Source organism: Saccopteryx bilineata, chromosome 5 (genome assembly GCF_036850765.1).
Source record: "Saccopteryx bilineata isolate mSacBil1 chromosome 5, mSacBil1_pri_phased_curated, whole genome shotgun sequence".
NCBI classification, from domain to species: Eukaryota; Metazoa; Chordata; class Mammalia; order Chiroptera; family Emballonuridae; genus Saccopteryx; species Saccopteryx bilineata.
Genome location: NC_089494.1, coordinates 201078686 through 201098768, shown reverse-complemented (window position 1 = coordinate 201098768; position 20083 = coordinate 201078686). Strand labels below are relative to the sequence as shown.

Here is a 20083-nt window from a genome sequence, read left to right as displayed (position 1 = left end):
CCATTCTCTCTCTCTCTCTCTCTCTCTCTCTCTCTCACTTTTGAGTCTTTCTCTGATGCTCCTTTTCCTACTCTCCAATGACCAATAATTCTACTCAACAGACATTTGTTGAGCACCTATTATGTGCCAGGCACAGCGTAGGAGGTGGAGATAACTACAGAGATTTCCCCCTTAAGAAGCTGACTTCGGGTTGAATAAAAAAGCAATGTTTTCCACATTGTATACTATGAATCCCAGTTTCCTACAAAATACATTTGGGGATTTCTTGAAACAAACTGCACTCATGGAGGGCCTGTCAGTGTGGTCTACGTACGCCAGCACGTTGGATTTAGGATTCGGCTCCTCTATGAAGCACAACCTCAAAAGCCCAGGCCTATAGCTTGAGTTCTATACTCTTAGCCAGTGGGACTGTAGGCAGGAGGGGACAGCTGTGTCATTTTCGTTTGGGGGGGGGGGATGGTAATCTTTTAATTGGCTTCTAGAAATTCCAAATATGAAAAGCCCTTAAGCCATCGCCTCCCCCCCCAATATTAAATTTGAGCTATCAATACATAGTAAGAAACTCTCCCCTGACTTGAACTTGCAGCAAGATCTTGCTTGAAATCTCCTATCTTTAATAAATGTCCCACAGGGGCTCTTTTTATTACCTCCACATGTTTCTTTGTGCTTTTCTGTGAACATTTTCTTAACTTCAAACATAAAAGCAAATTAAGCCTGCAGGTCACCTTTTTTTTTTTATCATAGTTGAACCCAAAACAAGCTGATCTCTTGTATTTGGCCTCCATCTTTGTCCTTGAAGCCTCCAGAGACCCTTGCTAGTTACTTTTAAAAAAGAAGGCAAGCCATGAAATATAAAACAAAAACTATATATTGCCTACTATAAAGCAACAATGAAACCACACCCTCACTGCCCCCATCTTGTTCCATGCCTAGCAGATCACAAATATTCACATTTGGAAGTATTTCTGTCACAGTAAAGTCCAAATCCTGGTGGTGGGCTTCACTTTCCCAGTCTGTAGCATATTCCACTGAATCCTTACAGCCAACCACTGAGCAGTGATAGGAGTATTGTGCAAAAGTTCTCTCCTTGATCCCGTGCCTTTCCACAGGTCACATAGGGTCACACCTACACAGTTTCCATCCAATTAGATGATAGGCTATACATTCAAGAGTATCAGTGCCAGATTCAGAACTTCCTTGTGAGCTGGTTCCAAGCCCTTTGGATCTGAAGGCAACTTCGGGAGTTGGCATTATTCCCATGTCACACTTGGCCTGCTCTACCGTATGGCAGGGTCATCGCAATGTCTGGAATATGTGAAGAGAATGAGAAGAGCAGGAAGTATTGGGGGAGAGGGAAAAGAGAGGTGATCATGCACAAGCTTCTTGCTCTGTCGTGCATATATTTTCAGTGTAACAGCGTGTATTTTGACACATAGGGCTTGTGCTTTTTTGTTAAATAACTCGCCCTGGAAAGCTCATTTGGCAAATGTGGCCGTGAACATGTGTGTAGACTGTGTCATGAGGTTATGTGTCAAGTCCAGTGGGTGTGTCCTTCTGGCCCCTCCCCCACTGCCACACCCACGTCACCAGCAAGGAAGATCTGATAGGTTACACCTGGTCAGTTTGATATTCAGAAGCTTCAGACAGGCTCTCTGAGAAGCTGAGGAAATTCTCCTGGTACTCAGAACAAACAATCTCGTAACGGTAATGCCGGAACTCCACAGCAAAGGTGCCAAAGTAAGACAGGAAGCACATGACCAGGCCCCACTGGACCCTGGCTGCATACATGTGGATGCCTTGGGCCATGAGGATGAAGTCTGGAGAGGAGCAGTCAAGGAAAGTACCCCTGTCAGCCTCATGAAAACGGCCGAGACAGGTAACAGGAAAAGTCTGGCCCTGTTCCTCGCTAGCAAAAGTTAGCTTGATGGAGCTTGCTAAACTTGAACAGCTACATGAATATACTTGATAACATCATCGAGCTCTTACTTTGTGCCAGACATGCTTCCAGGTGCTTTCATGGAAAATATAACTTAATCCTCATGACAGTCCTATGATCAGCATCAGTTCATTTAAAAATAGGGGAACAGGCCAAATGGGTAAGTAACTTGCCTGAGGTCACACAGGTGCTACCTGGTGGACCTGGGGTTCAAGCGCTCCGACTCCCAGGCCTTGCACTCGACCACTAGACTCTATGGGTGCCTAATAAACTGTGAGATGAGCAAGAGTCACAATGCCAAAGTAAGGACTTGGCCAGAAAAATAAGGTTGTCTTTTTAAAAATCACTGCCAATGACTGTGGATTCAGTCATCATTCTATCTGCAGAAACAATTTTGAACATAAGCAAACCACCTCCATATAAGCTGCCTTTGTCTCTGCAGTGCTACTAATAATGTCTAGTGGTCCCTCTTTCTTTTCTGTCTAGTTTTCACTACCGTCGTTCAGACAATAAGATAGGTTAGTTTCATTCCTGGTGTTACATTTAAACTTGTGCCTCAGTGAAAGTATGAAATTAAAAAACAAAACAAAACAGGTAAAACTCCTTAGCCAGAATATGTATGGAGATGGAGTGTGTACGTTGAGAAAGGTTCATAGCATGCTTTAGTGAAAGGACAAGAGGTCAAGGATATATTTATTTAGGAAAATCTGAAATGCCCCCTTAGAATTAGTTCTATCTTCAGAACTGAGCCCTAATATTTTGGGAAATTTTCAGAGTATGTGAAACTACTTCAGCCAAACTTTGCTCTCCAAATTAGACTTGTCCATTCACCTGGGAACCAAGGAGTGGTTCCATGTATTCAGAAATAATATGGATCACAATTGCTTGGAATAAGCTCAAAACTCAGAATAATTTGAAGTCTGCACATACTCTTCTAACTGAGGGTTCAAAATATTGCCAAAGTAATATTATTACTTATGGTAATGGGGAAGGGATGAATCTTCAAACCTCATACTGGCAGAGTTCTGACCTTTTCACTCAAAATATTTTATCAGGTTGCTAGCAATAGTTTTTCGGCTCAATGTTCAAGTCCTTAAATGTTCTCTAATACAACTACAGAACTTTATAAAAAACAAACAAAAAAATGATTTAATGGCAGTTTGTGCAGGAAGAAGAACTATGAGACTGCAAATATTCCATTCACTAGAGTACATCACTAAATGCTTAATCTTTTTGTATTTTAAAGCCATGTTCTCTAATGTAAGATCATGTACTGATTAAGAGTGCAAGAACTGAGCTGACTATAAATCAAGATCTCTACATACTGTGTGTGTGATCCTTGGTAAATTAACCTCTGTGCTTCACTAGTCTTGCCTGTAAAATGAAGATGAAGGGAGTTGATATGTCTAAAGAGCTTAGGATAACACGTAGCACATTATAAGTGCCCAATAAATACTGGCTATTACATGATTGAAGATGTCTAGTGTTACCTATGCAGTCTATCATCTAGGAACCTGATGCTTCTTCTCTGGTTTCCTTAGGGAGACTTATGGAGGTGAACATTTATGATCACTCCGCCCCATGGGATGAGTGAGCAATCTGATTGGTGGGATTGGAACTGTCCAGCTTTCATTGACCGTGCCACCAGTAGGTGAAGTTACTGTGCTCCATCCTAGGAGCCTCTCTCTCTGGGATCTGTTTGGGGTTAAGCTGAGTGAAGCCCTGATCTCTTCCTTTCCCTGATTTCTCTTCTTGTTACTGGGTGGATAAGTTGAATTCCATGGTGTGAGATAGGAGGCCTCTGGGCATTTTCCTTTCCAAATTTACCAGGAATAAAGACTGATTTCTTTATCACCATCTGGCTCCTTGTGTCTATTCTCCATTGGTTTAAACTCTGAGGGAGGAGGTGAAATAAATAGCATTTCAAAACCTTAAAAAACTTTTAAGGAAAACTATACATGCTGTGGTAATCTAATTCTTGAATTTGTTTTCCAGAAAAGATGTTCCTAAAAGACATAAATGTATTTGTCCCTTGAAATTCATTAGTTAGAATTAATAATAGGGCCATTAATAAAATCACAAATGAAAAATTTTAAGATGGAGGGGGAAAAAATCACAATTCTGTTTTTCATAAAGGAAAACTTTTACTTCATTAGTGATTGGGAGAATGCATGACACCATTTCTACAGATTGAAACAATCTTGAGAAGGCACACCGTTTTATTTTTAGATCTCCTCTTTGGCATGAAAAATAGTCTGAGAGTTTTTGTTTTTATACGTATTTACTTTTTCATTTTATCTAAGATTCTGAAATGATCTATCTATATCTGAACCAATCCAGAATGGCAATTTTCTCATCTTCTACAATTAGACCAGTTCTTGGTGTTTTAATCTCATTGGCAAAAAAACCTTTTCACATTCAAAGGATACAGAGGACCACACAGAGAGTGATCAATGCTGAGAGAACAACTCGTGGAATCCCAACTTTCCGTCCTTCATTCTTGATGTTGACTTTGAGTGTCAGTGCAGCCTGGATCCAACACGTCAATGTGCCAAATCCAAAGGTCATGAACGTTCCAACATTATGGATTTCTTCATCATTTGTGAGCTAAGAGATGAACATATAAGGGCACATGGAGGGACATTTAGAAAACACATAGAAGCCAATGGAATGTGTGAGGGAGGAAAAAAAAATAGGTAAAGTGATACCCCAATAATGAAATGATGAATTTTAACAAGATTAGGGAGTCCTTCGTCTCCACTGGCCCCTTGGATCAATTCTCAGTTGGTTTGAACTCTGAAGGGAAGAAGGAAAATAAATACCCCCAAGCCTCACAACATTTGTTTAGAAAAACTACAAGGCAGTGGTAATCTATTTCTTGAATTTATTTTCCAGAAAAGTGTAAAAAAGTAAAAGAAAAAAGCAGAAAAGTTACAAAGAGAGAGAAATGTCAAAGTTTTTACAAACATACACTTCGAAATTTGTTTTCTAAACTAAGAAATGAGCCTGACCTGTGGTGGCACAGTGGATAAAGCGTCGACCTCGATCGCTGAGGAGACAGTTTGAAACCCTGGGCTTGCCTAGGCAAGGCACATATGGGGGTTGATGTTTCCTGCTCCTCCCCCCTTCTCTCTCCTCTCCTCTTCTCTCTCTCTCTCTCTCTCTCTCTCTCTCTCTCTCTCTCCTCTTTAAAATGAATAAATAAAATTAAATAAGAAATGAGACTTGGGATCTGGCTGTGTATTTACTGATTGAGGAGGACCAGTTCTAAATAGGTCCAAGTTCATTGGCATAGACAACTAATACTTGGACTGTTCATTACTCCTACAAAACTGGCCTGTCCATACGGTGTGACCAAGTCGTTGTTAATGGGATTTTGTTTTGTTCTCCTGTTATGATAAAACCACCACCGAGGGGCTTTTGCCAGAGCTGTAGACCCATTAAAGGACAATAGTGTTTGAAGATTCCTGGTCAGAGCATTTTTACAGTTAGTAGGTTAAAGGAGAGCCATTTGGGTTATTTCAATTGGGTGTTAGAGATGTAAATTCCTCAAATCATTACCCACTGGTTTAAAAAAGTTGTCACTTAAAGCACCGTTAGGAATTACATATATATTTTAAATACATGTTCAAGAAAATAAAATCTATTTTGAAGACATAGCTTCTCAAACATAGTGGAATATTTTTTTTTTTTTCCCCATTTTTCTGAAGCTGGAAACAGGGAGAGACAGTCAGACAGACTCCCGCATGCGCCCGACCGGGATCCACCCGGCACGCCCACCAGGGGCGACGCTCTGCCCACCAGGGGGCGATGCTCTGCCCATCCTGGGCGTCGCCATGTTGCGACCAGAGCCACTCTAGCGCCTGGGGCAGAGGCCACAGAGCCATCCCCAGCGCCCGGGCCATCTTTGCTCCAATGGAGCCTTGGCTGCGGGAGGGGACGAGAGAGACAGAGAGGAAAGCGCGGCGGAGGGGTGGAGAAGCAAATGGGCGCTTCTCCTGTGTGCCCTGGCCAGTGGAATATTTTTTTTAATTGCCAGTGCTTTCAGATGTTTTATTTTTTTTTTATTATTTTTTTTTTACAGAGAGAGAGATAGATAGGGACAGACAGGAACGGAGAGAAATGAGAAGCATCAATCATCAGTTTTTTGTTGTAACACCTTAGTTGTTCATTGATTGCTTTCTCATATGTGCCTTGACCGTGGGCCTTCAGCAGACCGAGCAACCCCTTGCTTGAGCCAGAGATCTCGAGTCCAAGCTGGTGAGCTTTTTTGCTCAAACCAGATGAGCTCGTGCTCAAACTGGCGACCTCGGGGTCTCGAACCTGGGTCCTCGGCATCCCAGTCCAACGCTCTATCCACTGCGCCACCACCTGGTCAGGCCAGATGTTTTATTCTTGACATTGCTATGAGTAATGCTCGTATCAAATCAATGTTACTTACTTTTTACGATCTCCCCTCTTTGGAAAAGCTGCCTTTTTCTCTCATAGTTCAAAAGACATTTTGAAACATTTTCAATAAAGATTTCTCAAGACAAATTTTACTTCTAGGAAATTGGTGTTCTAAACTCTCTGTGTTTAATTATTTTTAACCTAATTTTTAAAATAGATAATATAGCCCTGGCCGGTTGGCTCAGTGGTAGAGCGTCGGCCTGGCGTGCGGAAGTCCCAGGTTGATTCCCGGCCAGGGCACACAGGAGAAGCGCTCATCTGCTTCTCCACCCCTCCCTCTCTCCTTCCTCTCTGTCTCTCTCTTCCCCTCCCGCAGCTGAGGCTCCATTGGAGCAAAGATGGCCCGGGCGCTGAGGCTCTGTGGCCTCTGCCTCAGGCGCTAGAATGGCTCTGGATGCGACAGAGCGACGCCCCAGATGGGCAGAGCATCGCCCCCTGGTGGGCATGCCAGGTGGATCCCGGTCGGGCGCATGCGGGAGTCTGTCTGACTGCCTCCCCGTTTCCAGCTTCGGAAAAATGAAAAAAAAAAAAAAGATAATATAGTTACATGGTTCAAACTTTTAAAAATTATAAAAAGTATAGATTGAAAAGTCTGTCTCCCATCCCATATACTGGCCACCTGATTTCTCCATAGGCATCTCATTTGTTATTTGTTTCCTGTGTATTCTCTGCAGATCTTCCAGAAAGGGTTTTTCACAAGAAGCATCATCATTCATGGCTTTGACTACTTGTAGTTCACAAAACAACCTAATCTCTGGGTTTCTTCTAGGACTTGAGTAAAGACAAACCATCTACTCATTAATCTCCATCCCAGTCCTGGTTGAGAGAAATGATGGTCACTGAGCACCTTTAAACACGCCAGCACCTTCAACACAGACAGGGAAGTGAGGGGAAGACTCCCACCAAAACTCAGTAAAAATGCTCTGGGCCCTAAGATTTTGGAATTCAACAGGATAAACTCTCAGAATTTTTCCTGATAAGTCATCATCATAGTCAACATGTTCTATGAATGCAGCTTTCTCGTCTAACTTGATATGGGATGAGACCTAAAATAGAGGAATTGGTTGGACCGCCTATCTGTCAAATAACCCTGGTTTAATGAATTCTCAGGACTGTGGGTTAAGAAAAGAGACACTCTGAGAATCTACTACCATATTTTCTTGAATGCCTATACTATTTGGACTTCACTCAACAGAAGGGAGAGAGGTGCTCAGGATCAGGTGCTTGATGACAAGAGGGAAGTTTCTGGCAGCCGTATACATCAGGCTGGAGGATGCTGAGGGCTGGAGGCAGGGAACCAGACAACCTACTGCTGCAGGGGTCTCCTGGTCTGGTGTACAGATGTCATTCAGATCAACAGCTGAGTGATGGTACTGGCAAGGGAAATTATTTGTAAATGCTGTGACCTTGAGTTTCTAAGTTTCTGGGAAGAAGACTGAGTGTATCTTTGCACAAGTCATAGGTATTCTAGAAAGATGCTGGCTTTTCAAACTTGAGCTTGCTAATCTGAAATGCAAGCTTTCATCCAAAAAGGATGTTCAGTGTTTAGTAATAGAAAGGCAATGATCCTATTAGTTTTCTAGAAAGGTACATTAGGACACAATTTGTTATGAAAAAAAAAGCATTAAGCACTTTGAGACCCTTTGTAGAAAATACACAGTTATTTTCATAACTACTTTCCCCAGCAACCGTGCTGCTGCATTTCCAATGCATACTGTAGCGTGTGCAATGCGAACAGGCCGACCAGGCTGAGAGACCGCAGGGCTGACTGCTGAAGAACCTGTACATCAGAGGTCCCCAAACTTTTTACACAGGGGGCCAGTTCACTGTCCCTCAGACCATTGGAGGGCCGGACTATAAAAAAAACTATGAACAAATCCCTATGCACACTGCACATATCTTATTTTAAAGTAAAAAAACAAAACGGGAACAAATACAACATTTAAAATAAAGAACAAGTAAATTTAAATCAACAAACTGACCAGTATTTCAATGGGAACTATGCTCCTCTCACTGACCACCAATGAAAGAGGTGCCCCTTCCGGAAGTGCGGTGGGGGCCGGATAAATGGCCTCAGGGGGCCGCATGTGGCCCGCAGGCCATAGTTTGGGGACCCCTGCTGTACATATTAGAAGCCACCATTAGCAATGTTTTTAAAGATCTGTGCAGAATTATATCAGCCATATAGTGACTGTCCCTCAGTGGCTATGATAATCCATTAGGTGAAGTGTGAGACAGAGGTGAAAAAGGCCAAATGAAGTACCTGAAAATTACCAAGTAAGGTCATTCCAAAGGAAGCCAGACACAGCGCCACCAATCCACTGATATTCAGCCACGGATTTAACACCTTTGGTTTCAGTTGTATGAAGCGCAGAACAGCTACCACAAGAACTGGGGATAAAATAAAGCGTTAAAATGGGAACACTGAAATCATACACTCAGACTATGAAGCAGAGTTCTAAAACTACAATGTGCAAAATTAAACTTTTCACCACAGGACATTTAAAAATCTCTGAAATGACAATTTAAAAAAAACTTTTTATGTGATGTTTATTATTTAGAGGTTTTATGGGACCTAACCTGTGGGACGCAGAGGAGTTGGAGCAGCAGTGTTATATGTTTCTTGGGTGATGCTAGGATGATGGAACTGTTAATAGTGTTCTCAGAGTTTTCAAAAACGAGGTCAGCACAGAACAGCCTGGCTTAGGAGAACACTGCAGAAGCTGGACACACGACAAATAAGATGGGGAAAGACAGCCCATGGCACAGACAGTCACCAACTCAGTCATCCAGGAGTTTAGAACAGTGTTACAACAGACTGGGCAGGAAAACACGGGGAAGAAGACAAGTTTCCACATCCAGACAAACCTGTGGGTCCCTGGGCCAGAAATCACGCCTGGGGAAGGGAAGGAAGACAAAGGCAGTGTACACATCCCTTTATTGCTGGTTTACTCCTATTTCCCTGTGATTCCACCTGGAGATGTTCGTTGTCAAAGGAGAGCAGCTGTGTAACCAAATTATTAAATAGGGATTTTCACATAACAGATTTTAGGGTCTGGTATGTACTAAAAATCACATTAATTATATTAGGAAAGTTCAGTTCTTCCAAATGATGTTAATTTTTTTTTTTTTTTGTATTTTTCTGAAGTTGGAAACGGGGAGGCAGTCAGACAGACTCCTGAATGAGCCCGACCGGGATCCACCCGGCATGCCCACCAGGGGGCAATGCTCTGCCCATCTGGGACGTTGCTCTGTTGCAACTAGGGCCATTCTAGCACCTGAGGTGGAGGCCATGGAGCCATCCTCAGCGCCCGGGCCAACTTTGCTCCAATGGAGCCTTGGTTGAGGGAGGGGAAGAGAGAAACAGAGAGGAAGGAGAGGGGGAGGGGTGGAGAAGCAGATGAGCGCTTCTCCTGTGTGCCCTGGCCGGGAATTGAACCTGGGACTCCTGCATGCCAGGCCGACACTCTACCACTGAGCCAACTGGCCAGGGCCTTTATTTTATTTTTTATTTTTTAGGTGAGAGGCGGGGAGACAGTGACGCAGACTTTTGCACGTGCCTGACCAGGGTCCACCTGGCAGTTCCATCTGGGGCTAATGCTCCAGTACCAAGCTATTTTTAGCATCTGAGGCTGATGCGCTGGGACCAACCAAACTATCCTAAGCGCCCAGGGCCACGCCCAAACCAATGCATTGGGTGTGGGAGGGGAATAGGAAGAGAAGGAGGTGGAGAAGTAAATGGTCACTTTTCCTGTATGCCCTGACATGGGATCACACGTGGAATGTTTATATACCAGGCCGATGCTCTAGCCACTGAGCTGCCAGCCAGGGCCTGATGTTAATTACTTTAAAAGATTAGCCTTGCTAGTGGTGGAACAGTGGATAGAGCATTGACCTGGGATGCTGAGGTCCCTGGTTTGAAGCCTCAAGGTTGCCAGCTTGAGTGCAGGTTCCTCCTGCCTGAGAACAGGCTCAGCAGCTTGTGCATGGGGTCGCTGACCTGAGCGTGGGATCATCGACACGATCCTGTCGCTGGCTTGAACCCCAGGCCACTGGCTTGAGCAAGGGGTCACTGGCTCAGCTGGAACACCCCCCCCCATCAAGGCACGTATAGGAAGCAATCAATTAACAACTAAAGTGACACAACTATGAGTTGATTTCTCTCTCTCTCCCTTCCTGTCCCTCTCTTGCAACAAACAAACAAAAACCCAACCTTTTATTAACTGCTTAGTTCAGGGAAAGTTATACAAAAAGCTGAGAGAGGTTAGTTTACAAGTGATAAAAAGACACTTGCAATTAATGTAAATTATATCCAAATGAAGGAAATGCACTTACTGTTTCCCAAAACAATTTATTTTGACATTAAACTTTAGCAGGGAAGACATTTAGAAATTCAAGAACTACCTTATTTATATAGCAATTAAGTAGGTAATTATGTGCTAAAGATTTTATCTTGATCACAGGCCACTATTAGTAGCCATTAATAAAAAAAAAAACACCCTAAATTTGCATTTTCAAGTATGCTGAATGTCCGTTTCAAGCTACAAAGTTAAGCTCAGTGAGTTGATATTCACTTTCAAGTACCTCTGATCAGAGTGGTATACAACCTGGTTAATACATATTTGGATTTTGGAAACAATAGAAACAAACCATAACTTATGAAATCTCAAGTTTCTGTTCTGATTTAGCTTTTGGTATATTTATATGTCAGCTAATGCCCACTATTGATCAGAAAATTAGTAAATTATACTTGAATTGACAACAGTTTTCAAACCCACTTATTTGAGGAACCTAGTTAGGAGTTATAGTATATTAGCAATCTATCAATAATGACAATAACTATCTTAGAGGATGAAAAAGCAGCACAACTTATTAGTTTTTCGAATGGGACTGGAGGAGGAAATGGGGACAGAAGAAATTCAACAGAAACACTCTGACACCAACCAAGTGATCCTGAGATACAGAAGCCATTAGGTTAAATCCAGAAACCCAAACAAACACAGGGCACCACGGGAGACACATGCTGACTGACTGTGTGCACATTATTCAGGGCGTATTGACAAAGACCAAGATGGTGCATTTCATTTCTTCTAAAAATGACTAGTGAATTGTCACTCGGGACTCTCTGGTTGTCACGTAGTTTGGAAGGAGAGGATGGCGCTGGAACTTTGGCCTAAGGGCTAAGCCACTGCTGGAGCAGTCACTGAGCTGGCTCTGGACGTCAACCTGCCCACTCAGTTTGTTCCACGATGTTCAGGAGAGGGGAATGCGGTCCTCTGCATTACCCACTTCTCTCCAATGAAAACCCGATGGGTATCCGTCTCTTGGTCCCAGCATTGCTAGCCTTCCCATTTGTAATGGGGATGATGAAAATCATTTTATCACGAACAGATGATGAAAGCAAGCAGGAAACAAACCTACTTGAAGACAGGAATTTAACCCAACACTCAAACTTCCATGTTGCATCTCAAACCACAGTTTGCCCTTTCAACCTATTCATTCCATTAACCCACTCAGACTAGGCATATATATATATATATATATATATATATATATATATATAGAGAGAGAGAGAGAGAGAGAGAGAGAGAGAGAGAGGGAGAGAGACATTCTAGTTGAGTTTTTAGGGTGGTGGAAATAATAAGGATTCTGGCCTTTTAACAGTTTGTTAAGAATTAGGTGTAATTGGAAGGTGATTCAGACTGTTACAAAGTCCATTTTCAATCAAGCAGTGCTTTAATTATAGCTTCTTGAAAAAGACTTCTGGGCACTAGGGCAGTTTCACAGTCATCTTTAAATATGCTAACTGATTTTTAGTTTCATTAAAATTTTTAGATATTTTTATCAACAGTTTTAGACAAGATTTAAAAAACCCCGCCATCCTGTTGTTTTTGCTGTTCAGACTAGTCCTTTGCTCTACAGGTGTCCTTATTTAATTTATCTATTTAGAAGAACACAAATATGTTTTACATTGCTTATTTTCTTTATTAAATTGTTTTTACTTTGAGGCTGATGGGGTTTTTTAAGTTCAGCTCAAGATAGCAGCTCTTCATTACAGTTCTAAACTGATGCCTGGCCAAATTCTTTTTTTGTTTTGTTTAGTTTTATTGTTTATGCATCAATAATTCCTACTTATGACTGCAGCAGAAGACGACAATCAATATGTTTTGGCTGAAGGAGGGAGCATGGCTGCTTTTAGGTGACTGAAATCATTCAGCAATTTGCTTTATTCTTGCAACCTCTCCAGAAAAATAATATTCCCTTTAAGAAATTTGTCTTAGGTCTCCTCCACCTCAACTGACTCGGACAAAGAGCATAACTAATTCTGTAAAGAAAATAATTGAGCATTTGATCTTCGATTAGGCCATCAAAAAGATAAAAGACCTTTGGTAACTAATTTTAATCAAGGCTACACCAATTCCTTTGTAGACTGTAAATTATAATCTATACAGCGGCCAAAAAGCAGTGACTTATCGGCTGTGCAGGTTGTTTCTAAAAGTCATTTATGTTGTCTGAAGTAATAATAGTCTCAGGTCAAACAGGACAAATCTGGGGAGATGGGGGTGTCCACAGTTCAGAGCGAGAATCATTAGTGAACTGACTTCTCACCCCCACAGTTGATAAATAAATCATTGTTGGTTCACTCCCACTGAATCCTAATCTGAATCAGTTTTGTGTCTACCAGATGGCACTCAAAATGATGAAAGATAATGAAGAATAAACACTGACTGCTGCAATACTTTAGAGCGGGAAAGCTAGTAAAAACTTAATGTCTTCTTGGTGGAACAGGGAAGGCCTGGATGATGACGAGTGTCATCTGGAAGAGGGGGACTTGTTTTCATTACTTTGCTTTTGGAAATGCTTTTACAATTAGTTAATCATAAGCTTTATAACCAGATAACTATGTGAGCTGTGCAAATTGGTATTTTTTAAGTTATACAGTAAGGACTACTGGGAAATATCAATTTTTCTTTTTTTGTGTGTGGCAGAGTCAGAGAGAGGGACAGATAGGGACAGACAGACAGGAAGGAAGAGAGATGAGAAACATGAATTCTTCATTGCGGTTCCTTAGTTGTTCGTTGATTGATTTCTCATATGTGCCTCGATGGGGGGGGGGGGGCTACAGCAGACCGAGTGACCCCTTGCTCGAGCCAGCGACCTTGGGCTCAAGCTGGTGAGCCTTGCTCAAAGCAGATGAGCCTGCATTCAAGCTGGAGACCTCGGGGACTCGAACCTGGGTCCTCCACATCCCAGTCCAACACTCTATCCACTGTACCACTGCCTGGTCAGGCTCAATTTTTCTTAAGAATGTGAAGGCAACAATATGTGGCTTCCAACATGGTCACTGGTTTCTTTAGAGCCCAATGGAGGATAGACAGTTTGTGGCAGTTTTTTTATAAGGGCACTCTCCTCTGTATCAAGATTAGGTGAGGTAGCATTTGCAAAGCTCTTAGCATTATGCCTGGAATATAAATGACTCTCATTAATTATTGCTATTAATGCGCCCTGTGAGGATCTTACGAGTAGGTACCAATCTACAAGTGTATGTGGTGTGATTGCCAAGGGGTTGGGAAAGGTCCCCTGTGACTGAAGATTCAATCTCGGGGCTTTGTGCTCTGTTAAATGCAAATCTCTCCTTATCAGTCCCGTATGCCTTGGTATGACTAAGTTTATTAGATCTTCTCAGAAGAGTTGTGTCAAGAGTAGAAAAAAAAAGGCAAGTATAAAGCCCCTGGCAGCTCTGAGGCTGCAGGCACTGAAGATAAAACCTGAGTGACAAGGATGGGCCCTGGTGGCCACGGGGGCACCAGCTGCTGAAAACACCGCCTCTTTCAGAGCTTGGGAATATCTGGGACATGAAAATACTGCCTGCTAAGGGCAGGAAGAGAAGAGCATCATTACAGATTCAGCAACGCCAGGGACAGGATGTGTCCACCCTTGTCCGCCGCGCTCGCGTGCAGTCCCTGCCTCCCAAACGCCCTCTGCGCAGGCGAGTGCAGGGTGCTTCGGGAAGCCTGGGTGGTGAAGGTTAGCTCCAGGGACCAACCTTAGTAACCGCAGAGAAGCCCCCTAGAGTGCTCCTCTTTAAACCTTACGGGTTAGCGAGGCCTTGCGGGCCTTACAGGGAATGTTCACCATGCTTCCCACTTTTTGAACCCTCAGAACTAAGATTCTGCCTGTGTTGCATGTTGGACCAACCATCTCCCTTGATTTTCCAATAATATCTACAGGTCATCCCTTTTCCTACAGCAAACATTAAAAAAGAACATGTTAAGAGTGAGTATAGGCCCTGGCCAGTTAGCTCAGAGGTAGAGCATTGGTCAGGCATGTGGATGTCCTAGGTTCAATTTCTGGTCAGGACACACAGTAAAGTGCCCATTTGCTTCTCCATCCCTCCCCCTCTTGCTTCTCTCACTCTCTCTTCCCCTCCTGCAACCATGGCTTTACTGGAGCAAGTTGGCCCTAGGCACAGAGGATGGCTCCATGGCCTCCACCTCAGGTGTTAAGAAAAACTTGGTTGCTGAGCATCAGAGCAACACACCCCATGGGTAGAGCATCGCCCCCTAGTGGGCATGCCGAGTGAATCCTGATCAGGCGCATGTAGGAGTCTGTCTCTCTGACTCCCCTTCTCTCACTGACAATAAAAAGAGAGAGAGTAGAAATTTTGGTGGGGGGAGGGAATTATACATAATAGGGCACCTCTTGGGAAGACATGTTAAAAGGGCCAATATGCCCTCCGGAATAAGATCATCTTTATTTCTTACTTGCAGTAAAAAGTCTCACCTTCCTTGCCTGACCTGTGGTGGCGCAGTGGATAAAGTGTCGACCTGGAAATGCTGAGGTCGCCAGTTCGAAACCCTGGGCTTGCCTGGTCAAGGCACATATGGGAGTTGATGCTTCCAGCTCCTCCCCCCCTTCTCTCTCTCTGTCTCTCCTCTCTGTCTCTCCCTCTCCTCTCTAAAAAATGAATAAATAAATAAATAAAAAATTAAAAAAAAAAAAAAAAAAGTCTCACCTTCCACAAGAACCATTTCCAGAAAACCAGTGTTGAAATATTTAGTTGTCATTGGCCCATCCCCCGCAGCATGCTACGATGATGCAGCTGGCTGACCCTTTGACAGACAGGGGAAGGCCTGGCCCTGAGCTGAAGGTGTGTGAGGCCAACTGGAAAAGGAGAGAGGGCGTGGCTGGTTCCCACACTCTCTGGGGGACCACCCGGTCATAGAAGCACTCACAGGACAAAGGGGACAGGATACTGACTGAGGGCTTGGGCCCTGAAAAAAAAGTGGGGCACTGGGGCCAGACATGAGGATACAAGTTTTTTTTCTTCTTTTTTAACCTATGTCTCCATTTGGCAGCTTGATATGTGTACAGAATAGGCACCGGAAGGTGAACAGCACCTTCATATTTAAAAAACGGTATCTACACACGTGAATATTTATCACAGAGCCTAGCCATTTTTTTTATCTTTGCCAGTGAAGAAATAAATATGACATTCTTTTTAAAGCAAACATATGGGCTGGCTTTAGCTCAGCAGTTCCTCTGAGTCAAGTTCACTTGCTAGAGCAAGCATATTATACAATATTATGTTCTCATGTGGCACTTTATGTGGTATGTGAAATACATTATTCCATGTAGCAAAAGAAATCAAGAATGCACTGAAATGATAAAGATGGTAAAGGGAAGAGAAAATGTAAGGTAAGCAGGGTGACTATAAAAGGATTTAAGAGGAAAAAGGCCCTCAAAACAAAAAATTAGCTTCACCATGATATCCCAAATTATCAACTAAGCCCGCCATGCTTTGATATGGGTTTGGGAAAAGTGAAAATAAATAGAAATGTGCCAAAGCACGTAAAGCACTCTTTATTATCTTCTTACCTAAGAATGCTGCCATGTTCATAACTTGACTAAACACACAGCTTGCAGGAGGTTCAGTACCTGCAATACTTGAAAAATATAAAATGTTTCATTATTACTACATTAAAATCTATAACCCTCAGCAAAGGGCTGAATGTTTGTGTCTCCTCAAAATTCACATGTTGAAAATTCTAACCCCCAATATGATAGTATTAGGACATAGGACCTTTGGAGGTAATTAGGTCATAAAGGTGGAGCCCTCATGAATGGGATTAGTGCCTTAATAAAGAGGACCTTGTCCTCTTTCCACCATGTAGTGATACAGTGAGAAGATGGCAGTCTGTAACCCAGAAGAGGGTTCTGATCAGAACCTGACCGTGCTGGCACCCTCATTGTGGACTTCTAGCTTCCAGACTGTGTGAAGTAAATTTCTGTTGTTTATAAGCCACCCAGTCTATGCTACTTCGTTCTAGTAGCCTGACTGAAGGACCGACCCCTTCCCAACTTTTTCTAAAATCCAGTAGATCAGAAGAGAATTATCACATGAACAACAGTGTGGTGACCGCCAAGGGGAGGTGGGTGGGGAAGGTGGAGGAGGGCACAGCGGGAGGATAAACGGTGATGGAGGAGAGGACTTGGGTGGTGAGCACACAATGCAGGGTACAGATGATGTGCTGTAGAATCTGGCGCCTGAAACCTGTATAGTTTTGTTAACCAGTGTCACCCCAATACATTCAATAAAAATAAAATAAAATATTTTAAGGGAACATTACAAAAAAGAAAAGAATAATCAAATTACCTTATATATGGTGCACGCTTCACACCGGGTATCCTGGATAACAGAAAACACAGATGCTGAGGTTAAAGCACAGTCACTTCTGCAGTTTAACCTCACCAGTGGCAAAGTTTTTGTTCGGTCTATTAATGAAAAACGAATTACCCAGAGGTCAACTTTACCTTTCATCTGAATTTAATGGGAAAATTTTGTCATCTTCCACAGCTATAAAGTATCTATGAAAAAAGAACAATAAAAGTTTATCAAACAAAGAATTTTTTTAAAAAAAGAACCATTTGTTTCTCAGTTTTATTAAACTAACCACATTAAGTCATATTCATTTTATTTCCTAAGAAAATATTCTTTTCAACAGTAGATCATCTAACTCTTTGAAGCTCAACTGTCATTATTAATAGTATTTCTTTAATTTTCAAAATATCCCCAAATTAATGGAAATCATTATAATCCAAAAACTGGGAAACAAAGTAATAAGACCTTACTTACAACTTTAGGCAAACTAAAATTCAAATTCAAATTTTCTAACTTCTTGGTCCACCTTTCTTAATGAACTGCAAGGAACTAAAATAATTTTCTACCAGTGAACAGTATTTGAAATAAGCAAGAATGGGGATGTTTTGTGATAAGCCAAGATTTCTAATGTAATCATGCCCATTTTATAAAGATACCAGACACAGTCACAGGAAAAAGAAAAACCCGTGGACTACGAACTATATTGTAGTGGAATCCTAAAGATGTTACAAGTGTCAAATCAACACATCTTGCAAATAATGAATCCATATCACCAGTTTAAAGAATGTTCATTATTGGAAGAACACAGGAACACAAAAGAAGTCTAGTATTCTTCACTACCAGCTTTGCATAATTTATTACTCGCTCCTGTTATTTACTTTGGGTAATGAAGAAGGGAAGAGAAACGGTGACTTTAGTAAGGCTTCATTCATAAACGTTGAAGTATTTATTTATTTTATTTTTTTTGCATTTTTCTGAAGCTGGAAACAGGGAGAGACAGTCAGACAGACTCCCGCATGCGCCCAACTGGGATCCACCCGGCACGCCCACCAGGGGGCGATGCTCTGCCCATCCTGGGCGTCGCCATGTTGCGACCAGAGCCACTCTAGCGCCTGAGGCAGAGGCCACAGAGCCATCCCCAGCGCCCGGGCCATCTTTGCTCCAATGGAGCCTTGGCTGCGGGAGGGGAAGAGAGAGACAGAGAGGAAGGCGCGGCGGAGGGGTGGAGAAGCAAATGGGCGCTTCTCCTGTGTGCCCTGGCCGGGAATCGAACCCGGGTCCTCCGCACGCTAGGCCGACGCTCTACTGCTGAGCCAACCGGCCAGGGCCCGTTGAAGTATTTATAAGTACATTCATATAGCCGTGCCATATACTACCAAAACCACATTTTTATCTACGCTGCACCTCAGTCCTTAAATAAATAAGAGATACTCACACTATCCACAATCCAGCTGAAGTAAACAAGGTAAATACAAGAGGTAAAAACATCCATACGCTGCATTTCTTCCCATCCATGCCTGCACACTGAAATCAAATGAACAGGTATTAATAACTAAGGCAAACATTTCATCTTATTCTTTCAAGAGAAACAGGAAGTTGTCTTTAACTGTAAAAGAGTGCATTTGATGAAACCATGGTTCAAATCAGTATCATTATGGCCACCTACACATGCAGTAAATCCTTGAGCATATAACATAATGACTGGTAACTAGCATTAGCTCAAATATTCCAGTCTTAGTTGAGAACTGATGGAAATTTTCTCATAATGACATTTATCCTTAGACAAGCATTGATGTATTTAAGATAGTACACAAGGGTTTGCGTTAGGACATGAAGAAGGTTTTGGGTGAGGACTAGACACCAATGGCAGATTCCAACCTACTGTTAGTGCTGTTAACATTTATGGATTTATGGATCCAACATGTCCATATGTCTCCAGCTTAGCTAACAGGAACGTCAGAAACAAATGGTTACTAAATAAATGAGCACTGCAGGAGGAAATAACAAATGCTTTACAAATCTGAATTTTTCTCACGATATGTTATTGAGCAACTATTTCAGAAGACTCTGAAATGAATGCTCTAAAAACCATGTTGTGTATAAGTTTAAATTAGCTCCTACAAACACAATGGAAAAAAACAAACCAGATGCCAGACATTTTTAATGTTATATTTTAAAACAAAGATATATAGAAATGTACACCCTTCACTCTATTTCCCCAGTAGTAACATCTGTATAACTGTAGTACAGTCGATATCAACAACCAAGATCCTGACATTTAACATTGATTCAATCATTTGGATTCATTTAGATTTCACCAGTTTTACATGTACTACTTTCTGTGTGTGTGTGTTTAATCTTTTTTTAAATCTTTTTATTTATTTATTTATTTATTTATTTATTTATTTATTTATTTATTTATTTTTCTGAAGTGAGAAACAGGGAGGCAGAGAGACAGACTCCCTCATATGCCCAACAGGGATCCACCCGGCAAGCCCACCAGGGGGCGATGCTCTGCCCATCTGGGCCATTGCTCCATTACGCTGGAGCCATTCTAGCACCCTAGGCGGAGGCCATAGAGCCATCCTTGGTGCCCGGGCCAACTTTGCTCCAATGGAGTCTTGGCTGTGGGAGGGAAGAGAGAGAGAGAGAGGGAGAAAAGAGAGGGGGAAGGGTAGAGAAGCAGATGGGCGCCTCTCCTGTGTGTCTTGGCCAGGAAACAAACCTAGGACTTCCACACGCCAGGCCAACACTCTACCACTCAGCCAACCAGCCAGGGCCTTGTGTGTGTTTAGTTTTATACAATTTTACCATATGTGTAGATTTGTGTGATCACCAGCACAGTCAAGCTACAGACCATACAGACATTCCTGAAAGGGGAGCCAAAGATCCCTCATTGCCGTTTCATAACCACACTACTTCCTTCCCCCAAACCCTCCTTTCTAATCTCTGACAACCACTAATCCTTTCACCACTTCTATAATTTTATCATCTCAAAAATGTTACACAAATGAAATCACAGCATGTAACGTTTG

General features: G+C 42.3%; 1 protein-coding gene across 1 annotated transcript; it reads right to left on the bottom strand.

Annotated features, from left to right (window-relative positions):
- Positions 1-38: 38 nt before the first annotated feature.
- TMEM150C (transmembrane protein 150C) lies at positions 39-18565 on the bottom strand. The gene is made up of 7 exons (XM_066280265.1): positions 18484-18565; positions 17201-17254; positions 17043-17075; positions 16265-16332; positions 8649-8776; positions 4366-4543; positions 39-1817 (listed from the first exon to the last, which is right to left on the bottom strand). Exons 1-7 carry the CDS (start codon positions 18561-18563, stop codon positions 1609-1611), a joined length of 750 nt encoding a protein of 249 aa, XP_066136362.1. The 5' UTR covers positions 18564-18565; the 3' UTR covers positions 39-1608.
- Between the last annotated feature and the right edge of the window lie 1518 nt (positions 18566-20083).